Source organism: Octodon degus, unplaced genomic scaffold, assembly GCF_000260255.1.
Source record: "Octodon degus isolate 3935 unplaced genomic scaffold, OctDeg1.0 scaffold00122, whole genome shotgun sequence".
Classification (NCBI taxonomy): domain Eukaryota; kingdom Metazoa; phylum Chordata; class Mammalia; order Rodentia; family Octodontidae; genus Octodon; species Octodon degus.
This window is the reverse complement of record NW_004524698.1, coordinates 845,698-862,381: the sequence shown is the minus strand read 5'-3', so window position 1 is coordinate 862,381 and position 16,684 is coordinate 845,698. Positions and strand designations below refer to the sequence as shown.

The window sequence follows — 16,684 nt, the reverse complement described above, 5'->3', positions numbered from 1 at the left end:
AAAATAATAATTTAGATTGATATTTTCTGAAAACCCATGAAACAGTGAGATCACACACATCAAACTGCGAAATAGTGAAGGACTACTGTGTAATCTATTCACATGGCTATAATTGACCTCAGGATGAACACAGCCAAAGAAAACAGTCAAACACTGACTTGACTCCTCTAACAGAAACACCTCCACTAGGGTTAACAACTTAAGTTTGAAGGCCAAAAATTAGAGAAAAAGAAGGGCTGCAAGGACAGCCAACATTTTGGCCCTAGCCTTTAGGTCAGTGAGGACTCAGGACATAAGAGAATCTGTACTGTAACAACCTGTAACTTAGATGTGCCCAAAATTTTTTGACCAAGGAGATTATGATGCCACAGAGGAAAGTGATCAGTGATGTACAATGCACCTAAGGAGAGTCACATAGAGATAAAATATTCTCTCAGGCTTTCACAGAAAACAAATTGGTCAAACCATGGCCATGACCTATCCGCATGGCTGACACTGACAAAGGATCTAAAAACTGCAATATAGGGTTTCAGGGTAAATCCTGAGGATATTTGACTGACCTTGGAAGATACAAAAGTTACATTTCTTGATATATAGGTCTTGCTTTATGTTGGTCTTAACCATCCAGCAGAAAAGTATAAAAATGAAGTATAAAAAGTAAAGCCATAGTAATATGCTGAGCTGTAAAAGGCTCAAGTCAACAACTGATATTGCCAGTCCTACAGATAACCCACTGCTATTATAGACTACTGGACTATATTGGATTATTTTGCTGAATTCACGACCTACAATATTTACATGGCAATGGAATAACCATCTCTGAAAAAAACTAAAAAAGTGGGGGGAGGATACAAATGAAGGGTCATTTTGTATCTGTATATACAATATAGTTAGGATCAAAATACAGCTACTTTCTCTTAATTTAATGAGAAGAAAGATTTATACTAATAGCATTTGCACAGGATATCATGTATGCATCCCGTACTATGAAAACCACTACAAAGACAATATGCAATGTATTAATTATTGAAACTGTCCTACTAATCAGTTTAAACTGTCTCATTGCTATTTATTTCTTAATCAAATTAATAAAAAAAGAAAAAAAAAGAAACACCTCCACTGTCATTATGACACCACTACTTCTTTAATAATAGGGTCAAATCGCCATAAATTTAATCATGAGCTAAAAAATTCAAGGTATCTTCTCCAGCAGCAAAACCAACCTTCCTAAAGAGACCCCATGTTTCAGAGCTCATTTCTTTTTCAAGTTTTAAGCTAGTGATACTGCTTGAAGGAATAGGGTCTCATGAACAATATTAACTGAAGAATAGGGTGTGGTTTCCATAATTCTGTTGTTACATGGTTAGAATGGGTATCAAGTGAGTCCAGAAATACCATATGCCACAAGGAAAATTTTCCATTCCTTTTTAAAAAGAAAATTTTAATAAAATGACTCAGGCTGCACCCTTATGTGTGTCTGGCTCTTTTTAATATATGACACTAAACTGTATCGCTCTCTTTGACAGTTGTTTCTCTGTCTTCCATTCTGTCACTAAAATGTAGATTAATTTTCTCCTCTTTGCACAGCCCTATCCTTACTCTGAGAAATGCAACACTAACCGCATTAACCATAGCTCTGACTTGGTGATATTCCTACTTGTATTATTTTCCTTTACTCATACTTTTACTTGACCTCACCAGTACCTCTATTTGCATAGGTCCTTTGCTTTCACCACCAGTTCCTTTTAACTTATTTTACAGTCAAGTTTAATCACTATTGGAATGCCAAAAAATCTGTAATTTCTGTGATTCATTCATAAAGGTAGTAATTGACTTTTGACTCCTCCCACACCCATGTTATGCACAACTGAAGTAATACACATATATTCTTTAAGAATCAGGGCCATTATAAAGTTCACTAGAGCTCTTGAAACTTCTGAAAAATTTTGGCAGAGGGTTTAAGCACTTATATGGCAGGTGGCTGGCAAAAGTAGAAATGAAGAATTTATTTGATAAGATCTATTAAGTGTTGGTAGTTCCTTCATACAAAAAAGAAAATTCAATTCTGGACATACTGATTCTAGGACATAAAGTATAGCAGATAAGCATATGGAGATGCCCAACAGACAATTGAAGACAACTTTTTTTCCCATAATTTTATTGAGGAACAAATTGCAGTGAGACAGTTTCAAACCAAATAGGTAGGACAGTTTCAATAATTAGCACATTGCATAAATTCTTCCTAGTGGTTATTTGCTCTACAAGATGCAGACATAATATCCTATTTACAAAAACTATTAGAACAAATCCCTCTATTCATTAAGAGAATGTAACTATATATCTATCCTAACCATCCTGAATACACAGATACAAAAGGGACATTCATCTGTATCCCCCTTTTCGTTTAGTTCCATTATTTGAATATTATAGGTGTGTTAACTCAGCAAAATATTCTAAAAGAGTCCAGTAGTCCATAATAGTATTGGGTCTTTCACTTCACTGGCAATGTCAGAAATTGTTCACCTGAGTCCCCTACAGCTCAACATAACAGCATGGCTTTACTTCTTATACTTCACTTTTATACTTTTCTGCTGGATGGTTAAGACCATGATAAAGCAAGACCTATGCAACAAGAGTTGTAGCTTTTGGGTCTGATAAGGTCAGTCAAATCCCCTCAGGATTTTTCCAGAGATCCTGTACCTCAGATTGTAGATCATTTATGAGTGTCAGCCATGTGGATGAGTCATGGCCATTGCTTGGCCAATGTGCTCTCTGTGAAAGCCTGAGAGAATGTTTGCTCTCCATATGACTCTCCTTAGACACACTCTACATCATTGATCACTTTCCTCTTTGGCCCCATAATCTCCTTGATCAGGAAATTTGGGATACTACTGAGTTACAAGACATTACAGTACAAGTTCTCATATGTCCTGAGTCTTAATTGACCTTGGAAGGCTAGGGCCAAAATTTTGGCTTTCCTTGAGGCCCTCCTTTTTCTCTAATTTTGGTCTGCAAACTTAGGTTATTAACCCTCCAGAAAAGAAGCTTTTTTTATTACCATACAACCTAGGCTGCTAAGCTTAAGCTCATTATCTGTCTGCATATCAAAGATCTTAGGCATAACATGGGACAGGTATTTTTCATCAAGTATTGATATGTTGAACTTTAAGTCCCTACAGAATATGATGAAAAAACATTTAAAAATTGAAATATATTTTAAAAATTAGGCACAAAGAATTATATAATTCTTATGTTTACATATAAGTCCAGAAATCTAACCATATACAACCTTGAAGAGGACAGTCCCACAACATTTGAAGACAACTTTGAAGAGGTCTAAATTGAAAGGGGCCACGGAGATGGCTCAGTAGAATAAGTGCTTCCCTGCCAACCTCAAGGGTCTGAGTTCAATCTCTGGTACCGCCAAAAAAGGAAAAAATGAAAAAAGAGATCTAAATGGCAAGAAAGACTGACTAGGCAACCCATTTCACATTATTTTAGATTTACTAACTTATCACAAAGACAGCTTAACTATGCATACAGATAATAATAACTCAGTGGTAGAGTGCTTACCTACCATATATAAGTTCTGTGTTTAATCACCAATATGTAGGAAAGGTAATATTAACTGAGCTTTATATCTATATTTCAACTATAAAAACTGAATGTCAAAGCCAAGCACATACTTATAACAGCACTTGGGAAGCTGTGCAGGAGTTTCAGGCTAGCTAGCCTGAACTACATAGAGATCCTACCCCCCACAGCCCAAAAAACACCAAAAATACTAAATGTCAAATCCAGAAGGACTCTAGTACAGCATTTGAACTTAGGACATGAAGATATTCTAGCAGGTTTTTTAAAATTACATGAGAATGTAGTGTATCCCTAGATAATACTCAAAAAAAGAAGTTCCAAGAGTTAATGTCGTTGGAAAGTGCTAAGTTACTTTCTCCTTCCACCACAGATTCTTCTGAATCAAATCTATATGATCTTGGCTGCTGTTCACCTTATTTTAAATTTACATGGCTTTAAACTTAAGCTACTCTTAAAAATCAAAATTGTTCCTAGTTGATTGCTTGTGTCTATAACTTTATTACTCTGGAGGCTGAGGCAAAATGATTGCTCTAAGTGTGAGGCCCACCTAGACTACATAGTGAGTTCAAGACCAGCATGGACTATAAGGTAGAGACCCTGTCTCAAACAACTTTAAAAAAAAATAAATTTTTTAAAAAATTAAAAAAAAACAAGAAACAAAATTCATTTAAGAATAAAATAGTTAGGGCTGGCCAGATAGCTCAGCAGACTAAAGTGCCTGCTTAGGCAAGCTTAGGCAATTGCAGCGACCTTGGTTTGATCCCCAGTACCACATGCTGCACCAGCACTGACCCCAGGGCAAGCTGAGCTGGCCACAAAAAAAAAAAAAAAAAAGAAAGAAAGAAAGAATAAAGTACTTAGATGGTAAGCTTCAAGGTCTCTCATTTGGATCTGCAACAGAGAGAGATCCCTCAAGATTTGCAGATTATCTAATTTGAGAGCATTTCTGTAGCACTTAATAGCTTCATCATATTTCTTATCAGAACGCTGCAGGACCCCATACACATGCCAACCCATTTAGGAAATGGAGACACTCACAGACACTAGAATATACTATGCTGTATCTCTCCTACAAAGACTTAAGAAAATGGTGTTTTATTTCAGAATATTCTAGGGTCAGAAGAAAAGGGACAGTGAGAAACAGGTAAAAAGGAACCAAATCAGCTTTCATTGGACAAATGTTAAATTATTGCAGAGGGTGCTGGGCTCACAGAGGTTTAGCATTCAATTATTTCCACTTCTGTGCATGTTTGAAATTTCCTGTATTAGTTTATGTAACTTTTTAAAATTTGTAGCAAAATTTCTTCACATTTTTTCTGCCCTCCATCCTCTCACTTTTTTCTTCCAGAAACTTCCAACATTTACTTATTTTTAAAAATGGAATTAGCTTTTAAAACAAGTTTACAATTGATCAATTTTAAAATAATATATCATTTAATTCCCTAGTGATATGAAGATGACAAAATTAAGTTTTATTCACCAGAAATTAACATCTTAGCATATCTTAAAGCCAAAAACAAAGACACAAAAAGCACAACTACTGTGCTTATATGGCGTCTCTCTTCATTCTGGGGTAAGCAATGGGACAGAAAACAGATACTTAATATTTTAAGTATAAAACACTTTTGGGAATTATATGCAAAAGGAATTAACATACAAGGGTACTAAATGAAAAAAAAATATATATAATATACACATAGATATAGATATAGATAGGCAAAAGGAAAACCCATTTCATGCAAAGATCCATCCTTAAAAAGCATATATTTTTGCATATTGAAAACATATACAAAGATTCAGTAAAGTAACAGCTTTTTTTCTTTGTTAACAGAAACTAAGATAAGAACCAATAAGGGGCTGGGGAGATAGCTCAGTAGAATAAGCGCTTGCCTGGCAAGTGCAAGGGCCTAAGTTCAATCCCTGGTTCTGAAGAAAAAAAAAAAAAAGAACCAATATAATATCTTTAATCCTAAATAAAACTTGGTGTTTGTAATGCTGGGACTAAGCACTCTATCATTAAATTACACCTCTAATACTCTCTTTAAAATCTTTTTCCCAGCAAGTGCAAGGGCCTGAGTTCAATCCCCAGGTCTGCCAAAAAAGTAAAAAAATAAAATAAAATATTTTAAATAACATATCTAGCCTAACTTATTTTAAAATAGTAAATTTTTCTTCTAAAATTCCTAAAAGAAGTTCAGGACAAAATTTTCTATATTTATTTGGGACAATAGGGAGGTATGTCAATTCACACATGTTTAAGAAAAAAAATCATGTTCAAGTCACACATAATTATCAAAGTATTTGTTATGGGTCAGCTCAGATGAACCAGATCAGCCAAATTGGAATTTGAATATAGAGCCTTTTATTTACTGAGCTCAGGGTCATCAGCCAATTTTCACGTCAGCCAGTTTTCACATCAGCCAGTTCTCACACAGAGACTGAGCAACCTCAAACCCAGATAGCAGGGGGTATTTATAACAAAAATCACATCCTGTTTGGTAAGTGAATTTGTTATCTAGCACACAACAACAAAAAACTATAGTCATTTGACACAGCTGCAAACTGTTTGTTACTAAGGGGTCTTTTACATATTAGCGATAAGTGCATATTTTTATAAGATATATCTTAAGCTGACTATGCTTACAGGATATGGTTAGGGAGGGGGTTTGTTTCAGCTCACTGCCTTGACAAGAAACAGTTATTCACTACTAAATAGCCTTGAGCAGAGAGTAAGAACACATTCCTTAGAGTAGATAATGGGAAGCACAAGGTTTTTCCTAGTAATTTCCCACAGTGAAAGCACAAAATTCAGTTAACCCATTACAGTATCCTCTAGCACTGAGCTCACTTCTAGGAAGTACACACACACACACACACACACACACACACACGCACATATATATATTATACATATATAATATATATACATACAAATTTCCTTCAAAATATTCTAATGAACAAGGGGAAGGCAAAAATGAATCTAGTATTATGAAATGTTGATAATTACTGTGGCTGAGTAACAGGTATACAGACTCCACTCAATTCTGTTCTATGTTCATTTGAAAATTTTCATAGCAGAGTTTTTAAAGTTGAACCACAAAAAAGACCTAGTAAAGTTAAACTGTGTAGATATTGCAAAAGGATACAGACATGACTCTTGACATCATTACAAAGGCCTTTACATACAAATTCACATGCTGCTTTTTTTTCTTAACCAGTTCAACCTTTCATAGCCAAAATCTCTAAAAAATAATTTAACCCCTATTTACACATGAAAAATTCAACTTATTCTCTTAGCAGTTTTATTTGAAAAGGATTATTACTGTTCCAGTGCTTATGCTATTCATCTTTTTACTCTCAGAACTTATCTCCAAGTAGAAAAGTAAAGCTACAGTCAAGATTTTGCTTAGAGTTTAACCCAAGTCTTTTTCTAAAATTCTTTAGTTTACCCGGGTGTGGTGGCACACACCTATAACCCCAGCATGAGGCTGAGACAGGATTACTGTGAGTTTGAGACCAGCCTAGGCTACAATGTGAGCTCAAAGCCAGCCTGAACTGCATAGGGACAGCCTGTCTCCAAAAGACAATCAATCAATCAATCAATCAATCAATCAATCCTCCTTTGGCTAGAATGGAGTTATTAAAATGCTAGAATGGAGTTACTAAAATGCTAGAATGGAGTTACTAAAATGCTTTAGAGGACTATATGAAAGAGATATCCTGCTGAAGAAAACTAACAAAGCAGGTACTTGAATCCTGAATTAAATCTACTGCAGCAGTTTCACAGTTTTCCTCTGAGGACAATTCTAATCAATTGTCATTTAATTATCCCTTGTGAAAACAATACAGAAAGAGATACATATAATTGAAAGAGTCATCTTATTCAATATTGGAACAGATTAACTAGCTAGTTAAAACAATAAATAACATGAGTTTTTACTTCAAGGGCACAACAATGGTCTACAGGAAGAGCCAGGAACATGTTGAAGTTGATGGTGATGATTAGAGTCAATTCTCAGAATAGTCCACAAGACAGGCTAGACAAGAGCAGTAGTTTCCAAACTGACCTCCATATATTCTATCATTTCCAGAACACGGCGATCCAGTGGCATAACTGAAGATCTTTCTTTCTTTCTTTTTGCAGTACTGGGTATTGAACTCAGGAACCTGCGCTTGTCAGGCAAGTGCTTATTCTAGTGAGCTATTTCCCCAGCCCAGAAGATCTTTCATCTCTGTTACATACTGAATTTCTCTACAACCTTAGCTAAAAAGACTGAAAACAAGCTTTCCATTGTTAAAGCTCCTTGAAAAGTTATTTTAATTTCCTCCAACAAATCTTTTAAACTTTATTAAAAAGGTGGGCATGGTCAGCTTATTTTTCCCAACAAAACAGAATCAAAAGTTACCCATTTCTGATATTCAGACTTCAACTAGTTTTATAATGCTTTTGGACCATAATTTTTAGTTTTAAAATTTTTTAATCTAATCCTTTTAACAAACACTGGCTACCATAAGATGATACAGACTACATTAATACTCACACTAGAAAAATAATTCAAAACAAAATCTAGTGGTAGATTAGCAATATCATATACATATATAAATGTCAGAAGAAATATAAAAAGTAGGCCAGAGAGAAAGCTCAGTGGCATAAGTGCCTGCCTGGCAAGTATAAAAGGGTAAGGTCCCAAGTTTTATCCCCAGTATCACAAAAAAAAAAAAAAAAAAAAAAAAGAAAGACAGATAGACTTATCTACCAAAGAATAAAATGTATATGATTTTATCTTTATACTACTTTTGCAGTAAAAATACTGCCCTAACTTTATACATACAAAACCAAGGTACTGTACAAATTTAAACTCTACTCAAAGTAATAAAAGAAGGTTAGATGTGATGGCACATGCCTGCAATCCCAGCACTTAGGAGGCTAAAGCAGGAGAGGAGGATCACTGTGAGTTCAAGGCCAGCCTGAACTGCGTAGTGAATCTCTGTCTCAAAAGGACGAAACAAAAGAATAAAGGAAATTGGGTCTACAAATATACGGTACGGTACAGGATGAGCACCCCACCACAAACAGTAGAAATTTAAAATGTTCTGAAATCCAATGGGCTCAATAGATACTCAAAATATGTGGTGAACAATTTGGACTGGAGGTGCTCAATTGGTAGTCTATACAAACAATACCAAATCAAGAAACCTATAAACTCTGTAACATTCTGATCACAAACATTTTGGATAAGAGATATTCAACCTGTGTATTACCCCACCCTATTTTTCCCCCAGTAGATCAACTATTACTCATCTAAAGTAAAGACACACTATATATACCAGATAATAATAGTAGTCTAGAATAAAACTCATGTGAAAAATGCTGAATTTTCATGGACTCAACAGCAAGTTGCAAACCCTTGTAATCTGGGAAAGTACAGTATTCTTTCATGGTTAAGAACCTAGCTGTTTGTGAATGAAAGCAAGAGACAGGAAAAGGAATATTGTGGGACTGACCTGCTTCAAGGTTGTATATGGTGAGACTTTTGGACTTAAGTGCAAACATGAGAAGTATAGAATTCTTTATCCTATTTTTAAAATATAATCTAATTTTTAAATGTTTTTTATCATATTATGTAGGGACTTAAAGTTCAACATATCAATACTTGATGAAAAATACCTGTTCCTTATTATGCCTAAGATGTTTGAAATGCAGTGAGATAGTGAGGTTAAGCTTCATGGCCTAAATAGTTTGATAATAACAATAAGCTTTTCTTCTGGATGGTTAACAACCTAAGTTTGCAGACCAAAATTAGAGAAAAAGGAGGGCTACAAGGAAAGCCAACATTTTGGCCCTACCCTTCTAAGGTCAATTAAGACTCAGGACATATGAGAACATGTACTGTAACGTCATGTACCTCGGTAGTGTCCCAAATTTTCTGATCAAGAAGATTATGGGGCCAAAGAGGAAAGTGATCGATGACATAGAGTGTGCCTAAGGAGAGTCACATGGGGAGAAAACATTCTCTCAGGCTTTCACAGAGAGCACATTGGCCAAGCAATGGCCATGACTCATCCACATGGCAGCACTGACAAAGGTTCTACAATCTGAGGTACAGGATCTCAGGATAAATCCTGAGGGGATTTCACTGACCTTCTCAGACCAAAAAGCTACAACTCTTGTTGCATAGGTCCTGCTCTACCTTGATCTTAACCATCCAGCAGAAAAGTATGAAGACGAAATATAGGAAGTAAAGCCATGTTGTTATGTTGAACTGTGGGGGACTCAGTTCAATAATTTCTGACATTGCCAGTTAAACAGAAGACCCAATGCTATTATGGGCTACTGGACTCTTTTAGAATATTTTGCTGAGTTTACACACCTATAATATTCAATAACGGAACTTAGAAAAAAATGGGGTATACCGATGAATGTCCATTTTGTATCTGTGTATTCAAAGTGGTTAGGATAGATATATAGTTGCATTCTCTTAATGAATAGAATGATTTGTTCTAATGGTGTTTGTAAATAGGATCTCAAGTCTGCATCTTGTACAGCAATTAACCACTAAGAAGAATATTTGCAGTGTATTATTTGTTGAAACTGTACTTTCGATTTGATTTGAAACTGTCTCATTGCTATCTGTTTATCAATAAAAATAAAATAAAATAAAATAAATAAAAAACTGGCTGTTTAATTTCCCCAAAGCAGTCTCTCAAAAAATAAGACATTACCTCCATGTTTAGCAAATTTAGGGTTTGAAAGAATCATCTTGCAAAAAAACTTGAGGCCATTTTTATATTGCTTCTGTCCATAACACTTCTGCAAAGATAAGCCAACAAGTTATTTTATAAAATAAATGCACAAAAGCTTTTATCAATTGACAGCACTATGAACAGGTGTTCCTTTTTGTTATCTATTCCTTACAAAACTGTTTTAGAATCTTAGTATTTTCACTTTAAGAGGAAATAAGAGAATTTAACTGTCAATCTCAATCACCACAGAATTAAAAATTTAAAAGGAAAAACATAAACAATAAAATATTAGGAATTCCATGTCTTTGCCACTAAAAGAATGAAGCCAATACTACACACACACACACACACACACACACACACACACACACATATATACTACCATTTACTGAAGGACACTATGTGTCTGTACAAAACTTACTGACCTCAATTTTTTAAAACTTTTTTGGGGGTACTGGAAATTAAACTCAGAACCTATGCCTGCCTGGCATGTGTAAGGTCCTGTGTTTTATCCCTGGTAGCATTAAAAAATAAAACATTTAATAAAAAATTTAAAATAGAAATAAATAGAAATAAAGGCCACCTTCAAACATTGAGGGGCAGCCAGATAGCTCAGCAGATTAAAGCACCTTCTTAGGTAGATGCAGGGGCCAGGGGTTCGATCCCGGACCTGCTGTGCTGGCCTCACACCTGGGATGTGCTGAGCCAGTGATTGATACTGGGCGTGGTGGTGCCCACCTGTAATCCCAGCACTTGAGAGGCTGGAAAACAGGAAGAATCACTACAATTTGATCTGTGTAGTGAGATCCTGTAGACCCTGTACTAAATACGTTTAAAAAAAAATTCTTAAGATGAAAATATTCAAAATCCTTTCTTCTAGCTTTTTAAAATATACACTATTATCTAATGCTATAGACATCTAATATACCAGAACTTCCTATTCCTATCAAACTAAGTTGCCACTGATCAAATTTTCTCAACTCTGCACACCCACAGAACTGTGACAGGCCTCTAGTAATCGGTTGGACACCACAGTGAGTTGGCACTGAGCAGACTTTACAATTAATCAGTTCTCTTTCTACATTAACTTTTCTGTCCCAGGATTAGGGAGTTGCCTACAGATCCAGCAGCTGGCACACAAAAATAGGGGGATTCTCCATGCCAACAGTCATAGTAGAGACCTATAGTGACCTGTGACATCTCTGAAGGTAAGATAACACCACACCTATGGGCACCAATTCTCCCTTAAATTTCCAAGGGCAATACTACGAACCTCGTTAACCAAAGTTCTCTCATTAAACAGACTTGCTGCTTAGAATATCTCTGTGTCTTGCTCACTGTCACACCTTTTTACCTCAGCTATTCCATGCGCTGCAACCTCCTCCACACACGTGTGCCAAAATATATAGCAATTTGGAGAAGTCTTGCTCTTAACCACATGAGCTCTAATCTTTCTGGACCCCCAAATACCATACTACTATTGTCCATTGTCTTTTATCCTTCACTGTATACATACCCAGGGGGTTGGGAGCCCAGCCAGCTCTGGACACTAACCACCATTCTACTCAACTTCTACAAGATCAATTTTTTCTTCCAGACAGGATCTCCCTAAGTTGCTAAGTTGCCCAGCATTGAATTCAAACTTGTGATCCTCTGTTCTTAGGCTCCCATAGTGTTATTCAGGTGGTTATCATCACACCCAACTGAAATTGATAATTTTTTAGGTTTCACATTTAAACAAGATTAAGGGGCCTGCCAGTTAGCTCAGTTGTTTAAGTACCTGCTCATTCAAATGCAGTCAGGTGTAGGGGACCGCGGTTCAATCCCCAGCTCCACATGCCTTACCAGTCCTACCCTTCAGGCAGCCTGAGCCAGCCAAAAGGAAAAAAAAAAATCCTTCTCATATTTAAACAAGATCATGGAGTATTTGTTTTAGTTAATTTTACTGTTATATTTTAGGGCTGGCCAGATAGCTCAGTGGATTACAGTGCCCGCTTAGGCAGATGCAGGGCCCGGGGTTTGATCCCCAGTGTGCCATGCTGGCCCCACCACCCCCAGCAATTGAGACTGGGCTGCAGTTGAGACTGGGTGTGGTGGCACACGCCAGTAATCCCAGTGCTTGGGAGGCTAAAAACAGGAGGCTCACCACAAGCCTGGTCTGTGTAGTGAGACACTGTAGGCCCTGTACTAAATACATAAAATAATAATAATTTTACTGTTATATTTTAGACATACATAATGACCATATTCATCAGAGGAAATATACCTGTACAGCATATATCTTGATTTTTCTTTTTCCCGAGTCTCTTCCCCTCCTTTTAACCATACTTTCCATTTTTTCCATTCTGTTCCCCTTCCCCTCTGAATATTTTCTTCCTATTTTCCAACATCAATTATATATCTTGTTTGTATTCACCCTTTTGGTTTCTCATACCAGAAAATAATGTGATATTTACATGTCTAACTTATTTCACTTAAGAGTATGGTCTGAGGCCACGGAGATAGCACAGCAGCATAAGTGCCTACCTGGCAAGCACAAGGTCCTGAGTTTGATCCCTTATACCAAAAAAAAAAAAAAAAAAAAAAAGTATGGTCTCAAGGTACATCCAATTACCTAGAAATGTCTCAAGTTTATCCTTCTTTATGGTGGAGTAGTATTCCACTATATAAAATGCCATATCTTTCTTATCTATTCATCTGTTGGTGGACACCTGTCAGTCTCCTACCCTTGCCAACTTACTGTCTATAATGCCACTTTTATTTTCTACACAGTGCTCTTACTCTCTGAAATTCTTATTTGATTACTTATTTAGAAACTGAATTCTGTACTACCATGTAAGCTCCAAGAAAACAGGGATCTGGTCTAGTATAAACATTCCCATAACTTCGACAAATAGGAGCTGCTCAATAAATATAGTAACACCAGCAATAGATAAGGATGTGATCGATCCTGATAACAGGCAATAGATATGGGGGAGAAAATCAAGTCTATATAGAATAAAATGTTAACAGAGCATGGAGGTGCTTACCTTTAATCCCAGTAATCTGGGAGCTACCACAGAAAGACAGCTAAATTTGAGTCTAACATGTTAATATGGCCAGACTCTGTGTCAAAATTTAAACTTTTTTAAGAGGTAGGGATGCAGTTCAGTGCCAAGGCCCTAGGTTCAATCCCTAGAATCACAAAAAGAAAAAAAAATGTTTAAATTAAGTGCTGCTGATTGCCTCTGGGAAAGGAAAGCAGGTGACTAGAAGACAAAGGAGAGAAATTTAAATTTTGACTGATGTGAATGTATTATTCTGAAAATATTTTAACAGAGTTTTTTACCACAGTAGTTTACTTGAAAAGTGATGAGAAAAAAAAAAAAAGTGACAAGAAAGGGGAGAAGAAAAAATCATCAGCAAAGAGGAAAAGACTACTAATGAGAAAAAGAGTATAATGGTACTCATATAGCAAACACCTATTTATTCTGAAGGGCTTGTTCTTATTTAATCCTTAAGTACCAAGAAAACCTATAACACATATGCTATCTCCCTTGAGATGGACAGTCTGAGGCACAGTTACTGAGTTTAAATTTAGTAAGGAATTAGTATAGGAAAGATATTCTAATTTCAGCTTTGCTATTAGTCAGATTAAGAAAGGGATGGGGATATAGCTCACTGGCAAGCAAAGTTCCATTTCTGGTTACCCCCCAGCCCCCCCCCAAAGACATATAACACAATCAAAGAGCCTGGAGAGGCAGTTTAGATGGGGCAGATACAAGCCATGCAGAACACATAAATTAGCCTGTGAATTTGTGCGGATGTGGGTGGATAGCTGGGTGGGCCAGTGGGTTGGTTGGTTGAAGACAGGGTCTTGCTATATAGTCCAAGCTGGCCTTGAACTGGAGGTTTTTAACTGGCGGTCATCTTCCTGCCTCAGCCTTCCGAGTGCTTCGATTATAGGCACGTGCCACCACTCCCAGATATGTGAACGTATTGGAATTCAATGTAGCAATATTTAAACCACACTTTCTGTACTTGTAGGATGATAAAAACAATTTACTTTTGCAGCATCCTCAATTCATGCCAAATTATAATAAACATTAAATACCTAGATAAGAAAATGTTTAGCGTTTCCCAATTTAGGCATGAAATTAACTGAACAGCAGCTTTCATTTTTTGTAAACTGAACATATTAAATCAAGTAGTTTTAATTTATAAAAGAAGTGTAATCTTTTAAATATGGAAACTGTTCTGAAATTCAATTAATAGATGGTTTCTCATTAATGTTTGAATGTTTTTGGACAAAGAAAAAAAAACTAAAGGAGGCAAAAAACGAGAAAGAAATTCGCTTCTCCAAATTCTGACTTTGTCAAATAGAGAACAGGAGGAAAACAAAGGTAAAATAATAAATACATGCATCCAAAGCCAGTGAGGCAATCTGCCACAGGGTTCCCATTCCTTTTTTTTGTTTGTTTGTTTGTTTTTGTTTTGACACTGGTCCGTCATTACTCAATATTAATAAAATTTAAAGTTTGCGTTCCATGTACTATGTATCATTCTAAAGTTTCTACTGGCTTGAAACAGTAGAACTTCTTTGAATTGTTTTTAGTCTGTGACAATACTTAGAACATTTTATAATTAGTTATTTTACTTGTAAAGTCAAGCAACTAGTAATAACTACATAGCAACACAAGCTCAGCACAAATTGACCCTTAAAATTTAAACACTTGTTCAGCAAAAACAGCACCCGCTTGTTTCAGATATAATAATAATTTTTAAAAAGTACTGCAGCCGGCATGGGTGGCGTATGCCTCTAATCTCAGCACTTGGGAAGCGGAGGCAGCAGTCACTGTGAGTTCGAGGCCAACCTGGGTGATACAGTTAGCTGAAACACCAATCCTAACTGCATGGTAAGCTCTATGTCCCAACAGCCTCGAAAGGATAGCTATCTGCTAACTACATTAATTATAACCGTTGGTCCCCATTCCATACTGTAAATAGCAACATTTGTCGCCCCTCCTCCTCGAAAGAATGGAACCTGCAAAACTGAGGGCGCCAAGGCCTCCGCCTCCAGGCTCATTGGCAGCGGTGCGGAACGCCCGGCAGCGTCTCAGGTTTCCATTCGGACACAAAGGAGCGCGCTCCTCCCGCGCAACGCCAGCAATCTCCAGTCACAGAGAAAAGCCAAGGTGCTCTGCAACACTGGAGGATAAATCCGGTGCCACACCCACTCAGAAACTCGCTCTTCAGTGGGTTTCGGCGCAGAGCAGCGGCGAGCGCCGCCTGGGGTCCGCGGAGACTCACCCTGGGGAGGGTCCCGCGGGCGCGGCTACCCACCCGCTCAAGGGGACTCGTTTAAAGAGGGTGCTCTCCTGGGGCGGGAGCGGGGCACCGCGGCGGTGGCAGGACCGGGGGACACCAGCGCGAGCTGCTGCGGGGAGTCGGGCTGCGGGCACCGGTCACCTCACAGGACTACCCGAGCCGAGAGGCCTGCGCGGTGCTCGCTCTTTGGTAGGACTGGCGGTGTGAAAGGCAAGCGGGAGGAGCGGGTTACTTCAGGATCCGGCTCACCCTTCCTAAGTGAGCAGCGGCTGCGGAGGCTGCTGCGATAGCCTGCCCGCCACCCCAAACTCGAGGGACGCGTGCGCAGAACGCCCGCGGGAAGCGTCGGGCTGGGAGGGGGCTCTTGCTGTGGCTCTGGTTCAGGCCCGTTGGATGTCTAGCCCAAGGTACTGTGACTTACTTCCAAATCGAGAAGGAAAATTGGTTTTCCTTGTCCTTTTCCTTTTCTTTTTTGCATTTATCTTCCCTCAGCAATTTAAATCGTGCTAGACACAAAGTAGATTCTGGATGTAGCACAAATTTGTTTTCCTTCCCTTTCCTGCCCTGTTTAAACTCTTGTAAGAGAAGCCTATCTTTTCAGTTTAGGTCAAAGACATCTTCACAACCCATGTGAAGACACAGACAAGGCCTTTAATTTTGCTACCTAACGTGAAAGCACGTCTGAAAGGTAGAAGAAACATTCCCAGCCCTATACAGCACCTAATATTTTCAGTGGGGACTAGGGTGGTTTTTGGAGCCACTGATCCTCCAGGTCTGGCTCCTTTATCTTCAAATGTTTTCCTTCTGGCCCGGAATAGTGACACACCTCTATAATTCCAGCACCCGCGTCCTGAGACAGAAGGATCACCCACAAGTTCAAGGCCAGTCTGGGCAACATAGTGAAACTCTGGCTCAAAAAATAAACCTTCCTTTCTTCATCCAAGCCATCTAATAGAAAGACAGGGTTCAAACCCAACTCAAGGGCATTTTCTACAATAAATACAATAAATAATAGTGTTATGGTTTGTGTCTAGTTGTC

General features: G+C 37.6%; 1 protein-coding gene across 1 annotated transcript in view; it reads right to left on the bottom strand.

Moving 5' to 3' along the window:
- The window catches only part of Naa16 (N(alpha)-acetyltransferase 16, NatA auxiliary subunit), a 250,544-nt gene that overhangs the window by 220,882 nt on the left and 12,978 nt on the right, over positions 1-16,684 (bottom strand). Inside the window, 5 exon segments of the mRNA XM_004640322.1 lie at positions 4,459-4,607; positions 6,741-6,836; positions 10,318-10,405; positions 11,236-11,241; positions 15,675-15,769. Of these exon segments, the coding sequence (XP_004640379.1) occupies positions 4,459-4,607; positions 6,741-6,836; positions 10,318-10,405; positions 11,236-11,241; positions 15,675-15,769 (434 nt within the window).